Genomic DNA, 20,200 nt, shown 5'->3' with positions numbered 1-20,200 from the left:
CTAATTGATTTCTCTTTTTTTTCCTTCTCTATCTTCTTCATTGTCAAATCTTCTTTGTTTTTTTGTTTTCTTAGATATTCAACAGTCGCATCAAAAACTTATGCAAATTTAAACTACTCTTTATTTAGATTTAGTGTTCTCTTATTCTATAACAAATAATCTCTGATTTTGTTCTGTATATCTAGGATTGAAGATGGCACTTGAATCAGAGCTTACGGCTTTTGTAACAGAATGAAAAATAAAAAACGCATCAGTGACTAAGGTATACTTTATCTAATTTTTTTTTCAGCAAATTACATTACATATATCTGTATTTGAATTGTGTGAAAAAGTGCATGTGCGTTTCCTGTTATCCTACTTATATAAAAAATATGTTATGCATTTTTCTTTTGTTGTTTGTGTAGTCTAGCAGTGTTGATGAATTCCTTAAGAAATAATAAAATTGTGGAGTTGTAAAAAAAAATAGATACCTAGGAATTTAGTTAACACAAGTAACAATTTATGACACATAATTTATGCTTTTCAAAACATAATTAAAGATAATTAGTTATTGACTTCATAAAACTTAAGCCAATCAAAAAATTATAAAATTATAAATAAACTTTCTGTAACTAAAATGAACTCTGCCATTTGTAGTTTCCTATAAGTGTAGGTAAATCTCTATTTTTCAGATTCCTACTTTTTCATATTCCTAATTTTCAGGCACAAGGTTGCACAAATATATATTAAGAAATCAGACCCTGCACGAAAATACTATTAAATAATTATTTTACCACTTTTCTTTCCGTTGTTTCATTTTTATTGAGTTTTTCTTTATTTATCATAGATCTATATAAGGCAAAAGAAAAACAGCTCATGTTGCCATAAAAAAATGTGAAGATGACATATTGGTGTTTCTCTATTGGAATGAGATAGAAGTAATATTGTCAATATAAGAATTTTAGTTTATTACTGCAGTAAATTTTGATGGTTATATTATGCAAATACAAATTAACATTTTCGGTATCACTTGACACCCAAAAATAGTAGAGACGACATATGTGGTGTTAGTATATTTTTAATCCAAAGTGTATTGTTAATATAGGTTCAAAATATATGTTAAACATACAAAAATTTAAGATTTTTTTTTCCCGTACGTAGTACGGGACCGAACACTAGTCATTAATAAGAGTAAAACAAAGGGAGGAACATAGTTGACATCAATCATGTGTTTGCGAATTACTTGGTAATTAAGAACCATCGCTTACTAGAGAGTTGAACAGACGAGCAATCGAATTTGTGTAGTTTCTCCACCTTGCACGTCTTGAGATTGAAGAGATAGACATTATTTTGGTTATTGCAATCACTGAAATAGATGGAATTTCTACTGATTCCATCATTGTCATTGGCGAGCACAGTGATACCTAGATCCAAAAGCATTGCCTCGTCGCCCAAGGAATAAACGTGTTCATGTTCTTTAAAGCCTGATGAATAAACCTTGAAGATACAGAAGGACCAGCTTCTCAACCTTGGTGTCCACTTTTTTTCAACCTTGAGGACATCTCCTTTTACTGTGACTACAATGCTTGTAGCGACAATGCTCATCCATTTAAATCCCAAATGATTAGATGGTCGATAAAATACTCGAGGAGGTACAGTATCCTTAACAACAATTTGTTGGGGAATTTCTCCAGAAAAGTCGAAGATATTGAGTTTTTCAGAGTAACTTAACAAGTAAAGCTTGTGATCCTTGTAAACCATGTCAAGACAACTTAAAGTTAGGGGAATTTGATTCCACGAGTTATCTCCTGTCTTAGAATAGACCACACAAAAGTTACTAAGTACCCATGAAACTACATGATCTTTTGTTTTCTCGTCAATCCAAAACACAGGACATCGTACGCTCATTAGATTGTACAATCTGTTGTTACTTGTAATGCGAAATTCACCGTCTAAGAGACGCTCTACCTTTGTCATTCCAAGCTGTGATTCCACAGGAGGTAGGTTAATCATCTCGTGGGTAAAGAGATTCACAATGTAGAGATTTTGCTGGAGATTTTGCATCAAGAGCCAACTTCCATAGGTTTTCATACACGAGCTATTTGCAAACTCCAAACCAAGATCTAACTGCGTTTTGTAGAGTTTGTCTTTTTCCTCGGGGTTGAACAACATGCAAGAATTGGTTTGGTTGTTTTGGGGGAAGAGAAGCACCCACGGGACGTGATTTTTAGGCACACATTGTCTTGAAAAGGAGAGCCATGACGAGCATACAGATTTAGCTCGTTGGAAATCAGCAAAGCTGAGGCGTTCGAAAACCAGATTCAAGAGATCAAGCGGAAGATCGGACCAGGATTTGCATGTATCTCCTATAAGACCTTTATCAGAATTACGGTTTAGATTTTTCTCCATGGCAAGTTGTGAGAAACACCGTAAATCTCATTTCAAAGATTAGGGTTTATTTAAGTTAGAAAACAAGAAGAACTAGGGTTTCTCTTATATTATGTTGCAATTGGGCCTATTCGGCCTAGTCTTTAAAGGCCGCTTATCATTTGTTTTGTATAGTTTTCGGCCGCATTTTTGGATGTATCAAAGATCAAGGACATGAGGAGAAACGTATCTCTGGTAGACAGGTACTATTTTAGAATCAGCAGAACGGAAAAGAAATGATCAGATACTTACCGACATGTGTTTTTAATAGTGATCACTTTCTCGTCTTGTAGTAGGCAAGTTAAGGAAATTTATAGTAATGTGGTGATGGTCTTCTGATTCTCACTCCACTCGTAATGTGCAAATGTTGAGAAGCAACATGTTGGCAGACGGCAATAGCTGAAAATAGTACTGACATAGTTTTGATCCCAATATAGAAAAAAGTAGAATCAAAAGCTCAACCAAATGACCTAAAATGAATCGAACCAATTTTCACATAAATAATTGGAATGAGTTTTGATCTACGGTATTTTGAGTTTCGTATTCTAAACTGATACCTAAAAAGTTAAAAATAAAAAGGCATACCAAATTCAATTCCGAATAAATATCCAAAATATTCAAAGATATTAACGAATACTAGTACTTGAAATATGGATGATAAACTCAAACAATAAGTTTAATGTATATTTTGTTATTTTTTATTTTTTCAAATGTTTATTTTGTATACTGTATATTTTTAGATTTTTGAGTTTTTTATAATTATTATAAAATTATATTTAAATCGATCTGCAAAGAACATAACCAAACCCAAAAAAAATTATCTCTATAAATATCTAGATATGTGAATAAATCTAACCTTTTGAATGAACTTTTTAACTGTCCTCACATATTACAACAGTAAAACGTCTGGTTACAAAGTGATCTTGAACATCTTTTCAAATATTCCCCTGAAAATTGATCTGGTTTTGTGTTTATTTGAGATCAAATCTAAACAATTGTGACATGACCACAAAAATAAGTTAGTTTTTAAACAGTTATTACATGAGAGTATTATCAAAGTAACATCTTCTATTAAATATTCATGTTATTGGTATGCCAAACTGGCTGATTTATGGACATGCTCCACCCATGATTAATTTGTAGTTTTTACTTTTTAGTCAAAGAATGGTTTTAAATACTTTTACTATAATATATATTAGTTTTGTTTGATTAAGCCAATATATTAACTTGGTCAAGTAGTTAGAGCATCTCTAACCTTCCTTTATTTTTATCTCTATAATAGTATTTAGAAGCAAAATCACTTCCACATACCTCTAATCTACCTTTAAAATAGAAATTGATATTTTCTCCTCTATTTATAGAGGAAGAAATAGCAATTCTCTATATTTTGCTTTATATTTGAATATTTTTATTTTAGATAAATACATTGGAACAAAACACATCTCTATTATAGAAAATTCTTCTATTTTAGAAGTAAAAATAAGGGAATACATTGGAGATGGTCTTAGAAGAGCATAATAACTCTGTAATCATGAGTTCAAGTCTATGTAAACTTAATGCAATCCAATGACATAACAATCATTAATCAATATGTAATCCGAGTCCAAATCGATGCTCTCTATCTATTCCAAGTTAGAAGGACAGAACAAACAAAATAAGCTCTATGTATTAAAAACAAACAAAATAAACTCTTTATAATCCAAAGACATATTAAATTTTATTTTTGCTTTGTGTACAATTCTTTTTCTTCATTTTTGTGTGTTTCATACCATTTATAGTATAAATCTTTCACCATTACTATTGACATAATATATCTAGACTAAAATTTTGCAGATTTATCGTATAATGGGAATTTAAGTTATTAGTCCTAATTTCTTTAATTTTATGGCCAATTAGTTTTTTTTTTGCTTAATCACGCTTACTATTTTTTCAGTATAATTTTTTTTATCTGAGATTATTCAGCTAAAATTTATCAGACGTGTTTCAAACACAAAATATAACATATACATTGTAATAAGATTTTGATTAATTTTAAATTAATTGTTTCCAATGCTAAATCTAAATCAAACTATATGCATTACGTTTAATATAATTTGGTCCAAAGAAAAGTTTAAATATATTTGCAAAATTTGTTACACTAATAGTAAAAGAAAAAGGGCAAAACAATAAATAGCTCTTGTATACTATAGTAAAACTCCCAAACTGCAAATGACATAACAAATTCTATCTTTGATTTCTAGATGATATTTTCCTTTCATTTTTGTTTTTTCTTACTAGCTATTTATCTGATCGAAAATTACGATTTTGAGATATCAACACCGATTTACTTAATCCCATGATTAATTAGGAAAAAAAATCGAAAAATCCAGCGATCACGCAAATTATTTTTTTCTTCATCGATTATCCAACTAAAAACTTAACTACTCAACCATGTTTTTGAACACAGAATTTAACACATACATTTATATAAAAACTTTTGATTAGTTTTAAATTTCTAAATTAATTGATTCGACAGCTAAATCCAAATTAACTGTACGCGTTACAAAGCAATTCCTGTTTAAGCAATTCCTGTTTAAAGAAAGAAAGTAAACATAATTTCCAAATTTTATTACAGAAAATGATGTAAATAGTGTTGAAGCAAAAAAAAAAAGATGTAATAGTAAAAGAAAAGGGGCAAAATAATAAATTGGGCTTGACAAATAGTAAAAGTCCCAGATTGCAAAGGACTCACCTTCTTCTTTCTTCTTCTTCTTCTTCTTCTTCTTCATCTTCTTCTTCACCAGAAGAGAATCTAGGGTTCCAGATTTACTCTCTTCTCATCGATCTACACATCCTTGGATCTTCAATCTCTGTACATTTCAAGGTACGTAGACGACCAAACACAAAAAAGCTAACCATGGCGAAAACTCGACCAGGTGTCCCCTCGAAAATCAAAACTGGGAGGAAAGAGCTCGACTCTTACACCATCAAAGGCACCAACAAACTCGTCAGAGGTACTACTCTCATTTCTTCTTCTTCTTTCGTCGTCACTCCTTACAATTCTACTTTCTCCTGCTTTTTTTATTTTATTTCCATTTTTATATGCTTACCAATGTCTCTTTAGATTCAGAATTGTTTCTCAGTCTTCTTGTTCAATGGTGTGTATGTTAGCTACATACACTTTGATTTGTGCAATGGCGCAAAAATGTGATCTTTTGATGTAGTATCAGTTAATTGTTTTGATTTTGGGATTGTTTTTTTTTTTTGACAAAAAAGGTTGATTTTTGGGATTGTTTCATGTAAATTTACTTACTTTTTGTTTGGTTTGTTACTATAATTCGTTTTACTACATCTCTATCATCCGCATTGTACCTCGTTATGGTTGTTGATGCAAAACGTGTGCTTACTGCTTAGTTCTGTTTTTTTTTTCTCAGAGTTTCATCATTGTAGTTGTTTAATGTGTATTACATTCCTTTGTAGCTTCACTTTGGTCTATGCAATTTTGCAAAGTTGTGATCTTTTTGTAGCTCTCTTGTTCCGAAACAGAGATGTATATCAGCGAATTGTTGTTTACAGTTGGGCTTCTTTTATGTATATTTACTTAATTTTTGTTTGGCTTTTTGAGCTGTGGAATAATCTTTGAGGTTTGTTATCTGGCAGCTGGAGATTGTGTGTTGATGCGTCCCTCAGATGCTGGCAAGCCACCGTACGTGGCACGTGTCGAGAAGATCGAAGCCGACGCTAGGAACAACGTGAAGGTGCACTGTCGGTGGTATTACCGCCCCGAGGAGTCACTTGGCGGTAGGAGACAGTTCCATGGAGCCAAAGAGCTTTTCTTGTCTGACCATTTCGACGTTCAGAGCGCACACACCATTGAAGGAAAATGCATTGTTCACACCTTCAAAAACTACACCAGGCTTGAGAACGTTGGCGCTGAGGATTATTATTGTAGGTTCGAGTACAAGGCTGCTACTGGTGCTTTTACCCCTGACCGTGTTGCTGTGTAAGTTTGATAAAGTAATCAGTTGAAAGAAAAAAGCGTTGAAAATTTTCATGATTTTATTTATTTATTTTGTGGGTTGTTTTATTTTGGTGGTTAAGGTACTGCAAATGTGAAATGCCGTATAATCCAGACGATCTCATGGTGCAATGTGAAGGCTGCAAAGACTGGTAATGGTTACTTCTTGGTTCAACGAGAAAAGAGATTTTTAATATCCTTTTTCCCTTCCCACGAATTGTTTGATGTTTGTAGGTATCATCCTGCGTGTGTAGGCATGACGATTGAAGAAGCAAAGAAGCTTGACCACTTTGTGTGTGCTGAATGCAGCTCTGATGATGATGTCAAGAAATCGCAGAACGGGTTCTCCGCATCTCCAGCTGATGATGTTGTCAAGGTTAGTTTGTTCCGCATTTATAAGCTTCATTTAAGTGTTCAAAAGCTTGAGGCTGATATTAAACAATGGCATTGTTGTCTTCAGGTGGAAACGAAGCGCAGAAAAAGATAATGTCGAGGTTCTCATGGGTAACAAAGCCACAGAGGGGGACTGGCAAGTTAGTCATAACTTGGGAGCTCTTTGGTGCAGATTTTTAGTAAGTTAGGTTTTTTTTTTTTGATTGTCTATGTCGTCATGGTTGTGATTAGTGTCTGTATGGTGCTGTTCCAAAACTAAGAGAAGATCGGAGAGATGATGAAGACAAGTTGTTATGGTGGCAGAGTCAGTTGTATAGACTTCTCCGCGGTGTCTTAGTTAACTTTAGATATGTTTTATTTTGCGTATGTTGTTTTTGTCTGATGAGAACAGATGTGAACATGAAGAGGAGCGCTTATATATATATATAAAGAAATTCATCAAAGTACGTAAAAGAAAACTTACATCAATGGTGGGGGGATGATCAAAGGAGGGCATAGTAGAAAACCAATCAAGCATATCGTTACTAGAGCCAAAACCAATCGCAGTTAAGGAGATCTCGAACCCACTTTGTATCAAGCTTCATCTTTTAACCCAACCCACCATAAGTATTGGAAGCCTTTAACTGAAACTAAATAAAAATACCCATCGAAGCAAAGTAAAAGCTAATCTATCATGAGATCAATTTAAACCAGTTGTCAATCAAAAAGCTTTTCTCTCAAAAACTCATATCAAATATAACTGAGATATGCAGACAACCATTCAGACACACCTTTCCCCATCCTCTCCTCTCGTATTCATCCAATTCAGCTCGAGAGCTACCACTGCCACTCTCAAAGTTCCTCCTTGACTCCATCTATCATCAAAATCAAAATCATATTCAACAACAAAAAACAGACAATTCATATCAATGAAGATGAATCTTGTATGATAATATTTTATTACTAATTTCGAAATTAATTATTGCTTTATTTTATTAAAAATATTTAAACCTTGTAATAAGATTTGGTTCAATTTTTTCTCAATCGATTTACCTATAATTGAAAATAAAATTTAAATCAATATTTCCTCAACAGATTTCTTAGACTAAAAAAATAATTTTTTTTTTAAAAAAAAATTACTAAAATAATCTATTCTATTAAAAGAGAAACATTCTGAAAAAATCTACTTATGCAAGTTGTTTGGACTTTTTCATATTAGACTTAAATTTTTTTGGTCCTACAATTAATTACTCTAATTATACACAATTAATAACTCTAACTACCTTTTTGTGTTACAATGAAATTAACTAAATCCTCTAAAATCGTGGGATCACAATTTTTCTTTGCGTAGGATATTTATGTCACTAAGATCACAATCATATATAATCTAAAGTAATATTTCATATTCTATATATCTACTAATAATATCATTAAACATATTGTATCATGACATCTTACATTATATAGTTTCAAATATTAAAAAACTAAAATTTGATTTTAAAAATTCGTAATCATATGTTAAAACAAAATATTATATATGTAACATTAACTTAATTTTTATAAAAGTATTACGATTAAAAAAATTATTAAGAAAGTTCAAAAATACTAAAAATCCTTAGTTAAAAAAATTCCACCAAGAAAATCTTAAACAATGTCAATTTAACAAATGTAACTCTTATAAAATATACACAAAATATAATGTGAGAGTAGGTTTGGGTATTCGGGTATTTGGATCGGTTCCTTTCTATCTTGGTTCTTTGTGTCCTAAACATTTGGACTAAAATAGATATTTGAATTTTTTTTTATTCGGGTTTAGATCGGTTCCTTTCATGTTCTGATCGGTTTGGAATCATAATTCAAATAAGTGTAAAATACATGTTGTAATATTTGAGTACTTAGCAGGTCTAGGTCGGTTCAGATATTTAAAATTTGAAAAAGATGGAAGTACCCGAAAACCTGAATAATGATCTGAAACTTGAAAGATACTCGAGAACCCAACAAATATCCAAAATAAATTTAAATACTTAAAAAGATCTGAAATACTTCCCAAGATATAACTCCAGAAACCGAAAGTACCTAAACTTTTAGCTGAATAGCCAAATATATTTTTGAGAAAATCTGAAATTTTACCTGAAACTTGAAAGAATAACTGAAAACTCAAACCCAAAAAAATATCTAAAATACCGAAACATATCTGAAATACCCAAATATATGTAATATTCACAAAACCTTTCATATGCTTTGGGTACCCGTCATGGTCTTTGGTAGGACGGGTACCCAAAGCATATGAAAGGTCTATAATCCAAAAAAATCCGCACTTTCGGATCATGATCTAAATCCCACAAGTACATTATATATGATTGGGTCTCAGGTATGATCCATACCCGAACCGAGACGAACACATCTACAAATATCCAATAGGTACTTTTCCCTAGACTCAAACCCAAACCAAACCTATATTTCTAGATTAGTTTCGGCTGAGTTATTTGGATTTTGATAAAATTTGCATACCTAAGAATGTGATACATAAGAATGTACATACAAAATTTCAAATAAATTAATGTATATAATTTTAAATGAATTCTCTGCTTCGATTTAATACACTTTGTAACATAATACCGTACAATCTCAAAATACTAATAAATATCAATTTTTTTAATCCCACAAACCCGCGCTTTCGAAGCGCGGGTCGAAATCTAGTAACTATGTTATATTAACTAAAATAGTCAAATGGTCCTACTAAAACTTTTCAACGGTAGATAAAATGTAGGACCTTAAATTAATAAAATTAGATATCTCCTTTTTATTATTTGAGGAGACCATCTATATATAAACTACTTCACAATTTTTTTCCAAAAGCCCTCTCTTGCCTAGACTTATTACATGTCATGCCATTACCTAAAACATAAAGTATATCCTTCATTTTATGCATCTATGTACCATAATGTCTTTACTATTAATTGTGGAGAACATTGTATTAATTGTGTGACTGTTTCGGAAATCTATAAACGGAATATCCATAAAGACAACATTGATCATTTGAATTAATCACATGTCTATATTATTGTTTTCATCGTACATCATAAAAAGTAGGCACTGAGCATATATTATCAAGAGTTGCATATATAGACGTACATAATATGAACCTCAGTTAGTACAATCTATATGTTTGGTATTGCATATAGATTTCCTCAATGGATATCACTGATATTATTATGTACTCTTTGTTGAATCTTCATATATAGACTCTGTAATAATAATCACACAAGGTATGAAGATTCTAGATGCTTGATCTACAAATGCAAAGATCTATTTAGTTTTTAATAAACGCCATACTGACGTAAGTCTATATATATTTTGTGAAAAATATATATCGATATTTAGCCATTATAGAATTTAATTTATATACATAATTGAAGGATGAATTTTCTAATGGCAAATTGATTGATCTTTGCAAATCATCCTTTAGTATTTTTAATGACGTGTAGTTATTGGTAAATCACGGAGTTTTTATTGACATAAAATTATATAAAGAAAGTTTGCCTACTCTGATTGGACAAATATTGAAAATTGTCAATCAATTCGTAATTTAAGTTGATTGATTTTATAATTACATATGTCTCGGTAATTACATATGTATATAAGGAAATGTATATTTTGAATGATTCCACATCGTTCTATAATGTGTGTCAAAGCAAAATAATTAACTTGATTAATTTATATTTACCATTCTTAGGGCGATTTATTTTTTTGTAACACTACCTAAATACTAATTATATAAAATACTCCAACAACTTTGATAAATATTTCATTTCTCATTTTTGAATGGATAATTAGTCATTTTTTGTCAAATATAGCAATATTTATTTTTAGAGAATATCTTTTTATTTTATTTTGTATTGTGTATTTTTGTAATAAAATTCTTAGTTTAAATAAAACTGAAATTTCATGAAAAAAATCAAAATGTGTAAGAAATGGATCAATTTATAACATTCATAAGTAAAAAGTGTTAATTGTAAAATAGATAAAGAATCTTATAAGAATATTTATTTTTAGAAAGAAAAAATAGAGAAATAGATTGGAGAAAGTCTTAGAAACTAACTATTCATCACTATTATTCCTTTTGATAAGATTTTTCTATTATTAAATTATAAAAAAATCTATATATATAAAAAAATGTTCATTATCTCCTGTGCAGCCACGTCGGATCCGGGCTGGAAAGTCGCTCTTCGTACGGTCGACACGTGATCCTATGGTGTTAAATTTCGCGTTTCATTTAATCGTCGGGGTAGTGGGCTTTAGATGGTGTTATGTATATGGGCTTCTCCTCATTTAATTGGTGTTATTTTTTTGGACCCATTTAATATGTCGCACCTCTGTGAATCTAATTCTGTGCAATCGAGAAAAAAAAATTCATCTCTCCCATCTTCGTCTGCGCGACTATGACGATTCAGATTATCCATCACCGAAACGGCTGATTAAAGGTCGGTGATTAATCTCATCAAATCACTCATTCACATTCATTGCATCCTCCTCTCAGTCGTCAGTCGGTGAATCTGCAATTATAAATAGGTTAGTTTGTATTCACAATTTCATTCCTCACAATTATAATAACACAGAAACCTTACATACGATTGAATCCGATGTTGAGAGACTTGGAACTGAGATCAATAGAAGAGACATCGTCGTCTCTGCAAATCATGCCATCGAAGGTACACATGTTCTTTTTAAGAGACCAGTCGGACGATAGATTTTTCCCGAAAAAAAAACCGTTTTAAAATCTTATCAGATGATATACGTCTAAACAAAAACTGAGATGGTGAAGCTTGAAGGGAAAAAAGGATTAAAAAGAGATAAGAAGAAAATAGCTGTTGTTACAGAGAGAGGTGTGGATTGTGGAAGTAGAAAGCTGAATGGGTGAGTAAGATTTTAGTGCTACTATTAGAGAGGAATTGGAAGTTCTGAGATACAAAAAATCAAGAAAGAACGACAGAAATGTAAAGATATAAAAGTTTTTATTAAATGGCAAAAGACAGAGAAGTCACAGCTGTGCACTTTAATTACTGTATTCGTTACAAATAAAAGTTAATTAATGCAAGGAGATACAAAAAAGTTTATAAAATAATGACACCACAAATTTTCAAATCAACAAACTTTTCTAATTTTTTTTGTCAACTAAACTTTTTCTAATTAAATGTTAAAATCAATGAGGTATTTCTCAAAACAGTAAAAAATGTTTAATACGTGAGATTAGGGGATATGATCAAATTTTTTCACAAAGCTATATCATATTACCCTTATTAATCCCATCATAAATTGATTTATTATTTTTAAATGTTATATTCAATCACTTAGCTTGGTTCAAAAGAACAAATAAGAAAAGAAGTCTAATCTGATTTTTGGTTTATCAATATAAAATTATAAATATAAATTTTCACATAAAGTAAAATTATATTCATAGTAAACATTTACATGAAAAATTAAACAGGTTAAAATATTTTTAAAACCAAAATAGCATTTCAAGTACCAAACAAACGCAAAATGTTATTTTTATTATTTTGTAATTTGACTCTCTATGTCTATTCGAATAAGAAAATCTTTTATGAGTTTCAGTAATTTATGAGGATTTGGTGACTCTGTGTGGAACTTTTCAGATTTTTTGGACTCATTTTATCTCTCAAATTCATTACTTACGGATCGAACTAATGTGCAATTTTCTATTTAGAAATTTAGACCCATTAAATTTTAAAACAAAGTTATAAAACATGTGACACACAGGGGTCAATAGAAACAAATTTAAATTTAAAGCATTTTACAAGAAAACATGTAATATTAAAATATTGAACATTAACATCAACTAGAAAATATAGAAAATGAGAGAAAAATAAAAAATATATTTAAATAAATTAAAATAAAGTTGATGCATCAGAAAGACGATATATATCTTATGATATTCACCACAGCATTTATGACCAATGAAAATAACATATAGATAATTAAATAAAATATATTAAATTTATTTTAAAATAGTTAAAAAAATTAATGACAATTCTAAACCACAAATCTTAATTTTTAAACCCTAAACATTAATTTCTAAATCCAAACCCTATACCCTAAATCAAAATTCTATACCCTAAATCCAAATCCTAGAACCTGACCCCAAACCCAAATTCTATACCCTAAACCCAAACCCAAATTCTAAACTCTAAACTCAAACCATAAATCTTAAATCTAAACCTAAACCCTAAACCCAAATCGTAGACCCTAAACTCAAACCTTATACCCTAAAACCAAATTCTATACTCTAAACCCAAATCGTAAACCCTAAACCCAAACCGAATTTCCTAAATCCAAATCCTAGACCTTAAATCCAAACCTTAAACCCTAAAATTTAAATTTAAATTTAGAGTTTACGGTTTGAGTTTAAGATCTAGGATTTGGATTTAGGGTATACGGTTTGAGTTTAGGATCTAGGATTTGGGTTTAGGGTCTAGAATTTGGATTTAAGGTATTAGATTTAGATTTAAGGTTTATGGTTTGGGTTTAGGGTCTAAGATTTGGGTTTAGGGTATAGGATTTTGGTTTAGGGTATAGAGTTTGGATTTATAAATTAATATTTAGGGTTTAAAAATCAAGATTTGTGGTTTAGAATTGGCATTATTCCTTTTTAACTATTTTAAAATAAATTTATAATGTTTTATTTAATTATTTACATGTCATTTTCATTGGTCATAAATGGTGTGGTGAATTTAAAGGTTCACCATAGAGGGTGAACCTAAGTCTTGTCCCATGTCTTATTACTAAAATTCACTGTATCATTTAATCTTTTGCATCATGGACTTGATCGTTTAACGTGTGTCCATTTTCTTGAACTCAATAGCAAGAGTCTCCTCAGGAGCCTAAGAAGCTTCACCTCACGGAGAATACAAAGCACGTCGAAGATGTGTTCGAAGACGTTGTTAATCTTCTTGATCACGACTTTTTCTCCCGTGTGCGTGTTGACTGCTGCACACACGTCTCTGTAGTTTCCTTTGCCGATGACTTCAAGGATCATGTTATCGGTTTGCATCGCCGTCCTCTGTTAAAATGTCTATCTCTTTTATGTCCGGTGGAATCACATAATAAAAATCAAAATAATTATTAAGAAAAATAGAATAAAATATAGAAATAAAAATAGAATATAAAAACAAAAATTAATTTTTTATATATAAAAGAGATATGTTAAGTTATTCAAATATAAAAACAAAAATGAATAATTTTTTATATAAAAGATATATGTTAAGTTATTCTAACTAAACAAATATAGAATGCATTTTGAATATGTATTTCAAGAATTCTAAGAAAAACTATAAACATAGATCCACAACTGTGTAAAAATAAAATATGTAATTATATAGTCGAATATGAAACACACGATATAAAATAATGTAAGAGAATGAATAAAACTAGATAATTTCAAATTAAAAAAATAAATCAATAATTCTACACCATCAAAATAAAAACAGAATAAAATTCAAATAAACAATCTTATTAATTGTAAGAAAAAATTTAGTTAATTTTAACGAGAATGAAAGTGAATAGAGAATAACAATAAATAATATAATGATTCATATTAATATAGAGCAAAACATTTTAAAATAAAAACAAATATTAAACAAAAATCAAAAATATTTACTGTAACTATTTAAGTTATTTTCAAAATTATAATCCCGCCCGTAGGGCGGGCCTGCCCTAGTCTCTTATATACTAAAGTAGGAGTATTATTAGATGCAATGGAACTTCTATAAATTAATAATGTTGGGACTACATCAAAACTATAATTTTTTATTAGTTCGTAGAGATTATTAATTTATCGATATATTAATTGAACCAAAACTCAATTTGGGACTATAAATTATATTAAATTATAGTTTTAGTGTATATTAATTTATCGAGTATTAATTTAAAGAGATTATGTTGTATTAACTTTATGTTCATATGTTATTAACAAGAATGACATTTCCTACGTGACAGTACCATATTCTTTCGCAGCCTCTTTATGTAAAAATTCTTCTTACTATATTTATTACATTCTTTGCCATTATAAATTAATTGTATCTTAACATAATATTTTGGTCATGTTAATTGGTTACGTGTGTTTTTATAATGTTATACAAAATTAGTAGGATAGTATGATACAATAGTCACAATTAATAGGGTTTTGACTATATATATACAATTCATATTTTTATAATATTAAATTTCTTTACAATTCTTAATTATACATGACATTTTTAGGGACTGAAAAATATAAACGATTCATAATTATGTTATTCTATAAAAATTTAGTACATGACATTTATTTTTATGAATATTTTGTATTTTATGGGATATGTGACATTTATTTTGGGATAGAAAATATACATTAATTGTTTTATATTATAATATCAAAATATCGTGTATAAAATTTATGAGCAATCTTGAAAATTGTAAAATACATTCAAAAAGGAATTCCATATTAAATTTTTTGCAATCCCTAATTTTTTGTAAAATACATTTTGATTACAAAATTATCATAAATGGTGACATACATTAAATTTGGAAACTTATATAATTCTTTCCGATTAAGTTTAAGGCGAATATCATTTTAATATAGACTTCCTTAATTTCCGCAATATGCATATAATACTTTCTATAATTATATCTATACGAAATTAATAGGATAGTCTGATATATATACAGTGAAACCTCTATAAATTAATAATATTGGGACTACACCAAAATTATTATTTTTTATTAATTTAGAGAGATATTAATTTATCGAGATACTAATTGAACCAAAAACTCAATTTGGGACTATGAATAATATTAATTTATAGAGATTTTTAGTGTATATTAATTTATCGATTATTACTTTATAGAGGTTCTACTGTAGTCACAACTGATAGAGTTTTGACTATATATAAAATTCATATTTTTATAATATTAAATTTCTTTATGATTCATAAATGATACATGACATTTTTAGGGACTAGAAAATATAAAAGATTGATAATTATGTTCTTCTATAAAACTTTAGTAGGTGACATTTATTTTGAATAATTTTAGTAAATTTTATGGGATACATGACATTTATTTTGGGATGAAATAATACAAACTGTTCTATATTGTAAAATAAATGTCGTATATAAAAAATTATGAGCAATCTTGAAAAATTGTAAAATCCATTAAAAAAACTCCATATTAATTTTCTTACAATCCCTTAAATCTTGCAACAATACTTTTAAATTTAAGTTTCATATGCAAATTTAAATAATATTATTCCAAGTAAAGATACGTATTAAGGAAATTTAGATTTGACCGTAATTTATGCAATGCAGAAGAATAGAAAACTGATATACGCATTCATCATAACGCATTTTAGTTTCGGTTAATATAAAAAAAGTTACTATAAATTTATTTAAATTCTCATAACTAATTAAAAATCACACACAAAAATTTGGGGATTTAATTGAGAAACATTATTAAACAGGTTTTCTAAATAATTAAATAAAAATCTAACCAATTACACAAGTTATAAATTACTTTTATAGATTTATTTTCACAAAATTTACTTCAATTACACCTTACCAATTACACAAGTTTGAAAAAAAATCGAAGCTTACTTTCTATAATATGCACAATGTCCTTCAATCTTTCATTATATAACATGTACTAGATTTTGACCCGCGCTTCGAAAACGCGGGTATTATTTTTGACTTTTATAAAATATATTATTTGTTTGTAGTTATTGAATGTATTTATCTTAGTGAAATTTTCTTTATAATAAATTTGACACAAAGAGTGTCTCTGGTAAACTATGGCTTCTCTAGCTTTGTTTTGTTTTCTCTCTAATCAACATATTTATTTGATTTGTTTTTAAAATAAATGATTTTCAAACGCAACTGTACAATACTTCTACATTGATATTTTATTTAAACAATGTGACATATTTCTATATTAGTTAAATATTTACAATGTAATTTAAACTAAATTTTGATCTGCACACCCGTGCGGGGGTATATTTCAAAAATATATTGCTATTTATTTTTCATGTCAATATCAAAACTGGATAAAAATTCAAATCTGAAGAACCAAACCGATCACGATCCGGAAGAGTAATACCAAACCCGAACCAAAATTGTTTAAATATCCAAATTATTCAAAATTTTGATATTTAGACAACCGAAACCATAACCAATTCGAACCAAAGTATTTTGGATATCAAAATGTATCCGAAAAAATTTATATACTTATATATATATATTAATTATTTTTAGTTTTAATGTATATAAAAACACCCAAAATATATATGATACTTTTTGGTTGGTTTAAATATTTGAAAGTATATAAAATAGTCAACTATAAATATCTAACATAGTGGAAGTACACTCAAAACACCAAAATATTTAAAATAATTATTCATTTTTGATCCAAAATTTAAACCAAACCAATTTATATGTTAAGTTTAGGTATTCTGACATACGCTATTCAAATTTATATTCAATATACAGTGAAACTTCTATAAATTAATAATGTTGGGACTACACCAAAACTATATTTTTTATTAATTTATAGAGATTATTAATTTATCGAGATACTAATTGAACCAAAAACTTAATTTGGGATTATGAAATTATATTAATTTATAGAGATATTAATCTATCGATTATTAATTTAAAGAGGTTATACTGTATTATTTTATTTATAGATTTTAAGAAATTCAAAATATATGATAAATTTAAAAAAATAATTTAAATGGGTTATCCGAACTCGAAGTAAACCCGCGAAAATCCGAATATAATTCGAACTGAAATTTAGAAATATCTTAATGGGTCTGTAATCTTTGACTTTCGAAACCCAAAACCCAAGCAGATATGAAACGAACCGGAACGAATACTTGAACGTCCAGCCTTAGTTATAATTCGAACTGAAATTTAGAAATATATGAATAGGGCTGAAAACTTTGACCCTGGAAACCGGAAACCCAAACAGATCCGAAACGAACCGGAATGGATACATGAACGCCCAGCCCTAGTCACTATTATGTATCATATATATGTAATCATATAATTAATTGTATTGGTCCATCATATAAACAATAGAATAGTCTTTCGACGCCAAAAGAAAAAAAAATTGGTCCATTATATAGTTAATCATATAAGTAATAGTATTTTATATGTATTAATCTTATAAACAATCATATATATTATATTCTTAAAGTTTAATGTGAAATATAAAAACCATAATTTAAGTTGGTATACAAAATTAATCTTTTTGTTGTATTTTTCTTAACATTTTTAATAATGGTTATTGGAAAATATTTTAGTAAAAATAAAATTTTGAATATATGCATATTTTAAATTATTATTTTGATTTGAAATATCTATTTAAATTTTAAATTTATTTTATGATTATTTTAGACAAAACAATGTTTTTAGGTAATTAGATGAGTCCATTTTGTATATTTCGAAACTGATATAATGGATTTTCCAATTTTTATTAATAACATAAGCCATTATTTTTTTTCTTCTTGGCATACTTTTATCCATGTTTCAAAGTTTTAATTTTTTTCATTAGTTTTCTATGAATTATTATTAATTTTATGATATTTTGTTTTGAAAAATGGATGTAGCATATTAATATATCTATATGCTACATACAATTTGAATTATTTAAAGATACCACTCATTTTATAAAATACATATTTTATTCAGAAACCACTGATTTTATAAAATACTCATTTATATTTTTATGTTTGTGAATTACATTTAGAGTAGAATTTATTATTTTATAATTTAGATGTTTGATAATAAATTTTTTATCTGTACGTAATATTATATTTATAATTTAATAATTTGATGCGATTTGATGTAATTGTAATATTCATATATTAACTTACTGCTTTTTATTTATTTATTTAAAAATGATTTAATTTTTTCCATTAGTTTTCTATGAATTAATATTAATTTTATGATATTTGTTCTTGAAAAATGGATGTAGCATATTAATATGTACTATATGCTACATACAATTTGAATTATTTAAAGAATTGGGATATATTATTTTATATAAAAACGAATAAAAATCTAAATTAGAATGTTAGATTTGTAGAGAATCACAGTATAATAGTTTGTTAAATATAATTATTTTCGGGAAACTATGATTTCAAATCAATTAAGCTTAACTGAGTATATTCCTTTTTCAGATCAGAAAACATCTATATTAATAAGTTAGATATTTTTTGTATTTCTTTTTCTCATTGTAATTAATTGATTTAAATATTTGATTTTAAATAAAATGGAAGAATCTGCAAATAAGAAAGAAATACAAATAATTCTTAATTTATTATAAAGCAATAGTTAAATGTGCAAATAAAAAGAAGTAATTAAACTGCTATCCTTGTTTCCAAACAATCCTCATTTAGTATGCTATCTTTGTTTCCAAAGAGTACCAAAAGTACTTCAGTTTTAGTAATATAGACTAGAGCTTGACCCGCACACCCGTGCAGCTTTTAATTTTGATTATTTTAAAACTGATATTTGTTTTTCATAATTAATATCATATATTTTAGATGTGTCATTACATAACTGAATGTATATTAGGTATTTGAATATTTTAGGTTCTTATACATCATAATCGAATTCGAACCAAAACGGATAATATAATTACTTTTGGTCATTTAATAATTTTTAGGTTATTTTAATTTAAATAAAAATATCTGAATCGGGTAATATAATTATTTTTGGTAAAAATATTTGAAATTTTACATATATTAGTTATTTGGATATTTTTAGGTTCTAATACATCAGAATTTAATTCACTTGGACTAGAAGGATCCAATTCAAAAGTCACCAAAAAAATTTATAAAACTCGAACGAAGCCTAATTTTAAAACTCAAAAATATAATACCTGAAAAAACGATTCATATTTGAATGGGTATCCGAAAGACCATATTGCTAACTGTATATTATTATACTTACCTGAGTAATTAAAAAGAGTAAAACTACCATTTTAGTGGTATTGAGACGTTTTAGTTTAAACGTCATGTGTATTTTCACATATTTATAAATAAATATTGATTTTATATAAAAGTTAGTATATATTTTATAATTTAAATTTATTAAATATTTTTATTATGAAAATTTTAAATACAATATTTTTATAATTTATATTGAGTAATTTTATTTTTGTTTTGAATCGTCAACCGTTTCATTAAGATTTTAAAAATATGACATGCCCAACCGCACAAATATACTTTATATATTTTTTCATGGACCAAAATTTAAATGCATGACAAAAATGTTATATATACAAATTTAAAATTTGGTGCTATATACTTAATTTTTATTCTTCAGCATTTAACATATTTGATTTTCATTGGGATATTATTTATATGAAATATAA

The 20,200-nt window shown here is 28.0% G+C and overlaps 2 protein-coding genes across 2 annotated transcripts; one reads left to right on the top strand and one right to left on the bottom strand.

Annotated features, from left to right (window-relative positions):
- Window positions 1-1,145: 1,145 nt before the first annotated feature.
- On the bottom strand, window positions 1,146-2,427 carry LOC108850091 (probable F-box protein At4g22165). Its single transcript, XM_018623675.2, has one exon. The coding sequence runs from the start codon at window positions 2,386-2,388 to the stop codon at window positions 1,219-1,221; it is 1,170 nt and encodes a 389-aa protein (XP_018479177.1). The 5' UTR covers window positions 2,389-2,427; the 3' UTR covers window positions 1,146-1,218.
- A 2,682-nt stretch (window positions 2,428-5,109) lies between these two features.
- Window positions 5,110-7,239, top strand: LOC108849757 (chromatin remodeling protein EBS). The gene is made up of 5 exons (XM_018623358.2): window positions 5,110-5,399; window positions 6,046-6,388; window positions 6,487-6,555; window positions 6,638-6,779; window positions 6,864-7,239. Exons 1-5 carry the CDS (start codon window positions 5,303-5,305, stop codon window positions 6,888-6,890), a joined length of 678 nt encoding a protein of 225 aa, XP_018478860.1. The 5' UTR covers window positions 5,110-5,302; the 3' UTR covers window positions 6,891-7,239.
- The last annotated feature ends 12,961 nt before the right edge of the window (window positions 7,240-20,200 follow it).

This window comes from Raphanus sativus, chromosome 4, assembly GCF_000801105.2.
Source record: "Raphanus sativus cultivar WK10039 chromosome 4, ASM80110v3, whole genome shotgun sequence".
Taxonomy (NCBI): Eukaryota; Viridiplantae; Streptophyta; class Magnoliopsida; order Brassicales; family Brassicaceae; genus Raphanus; species Raphanus sativus.
The sequence above is the reverse complement of the archived record's forward strand: the minus strand, read 5'-3'. Positions and strand labels throughout refer to the sequence as shown.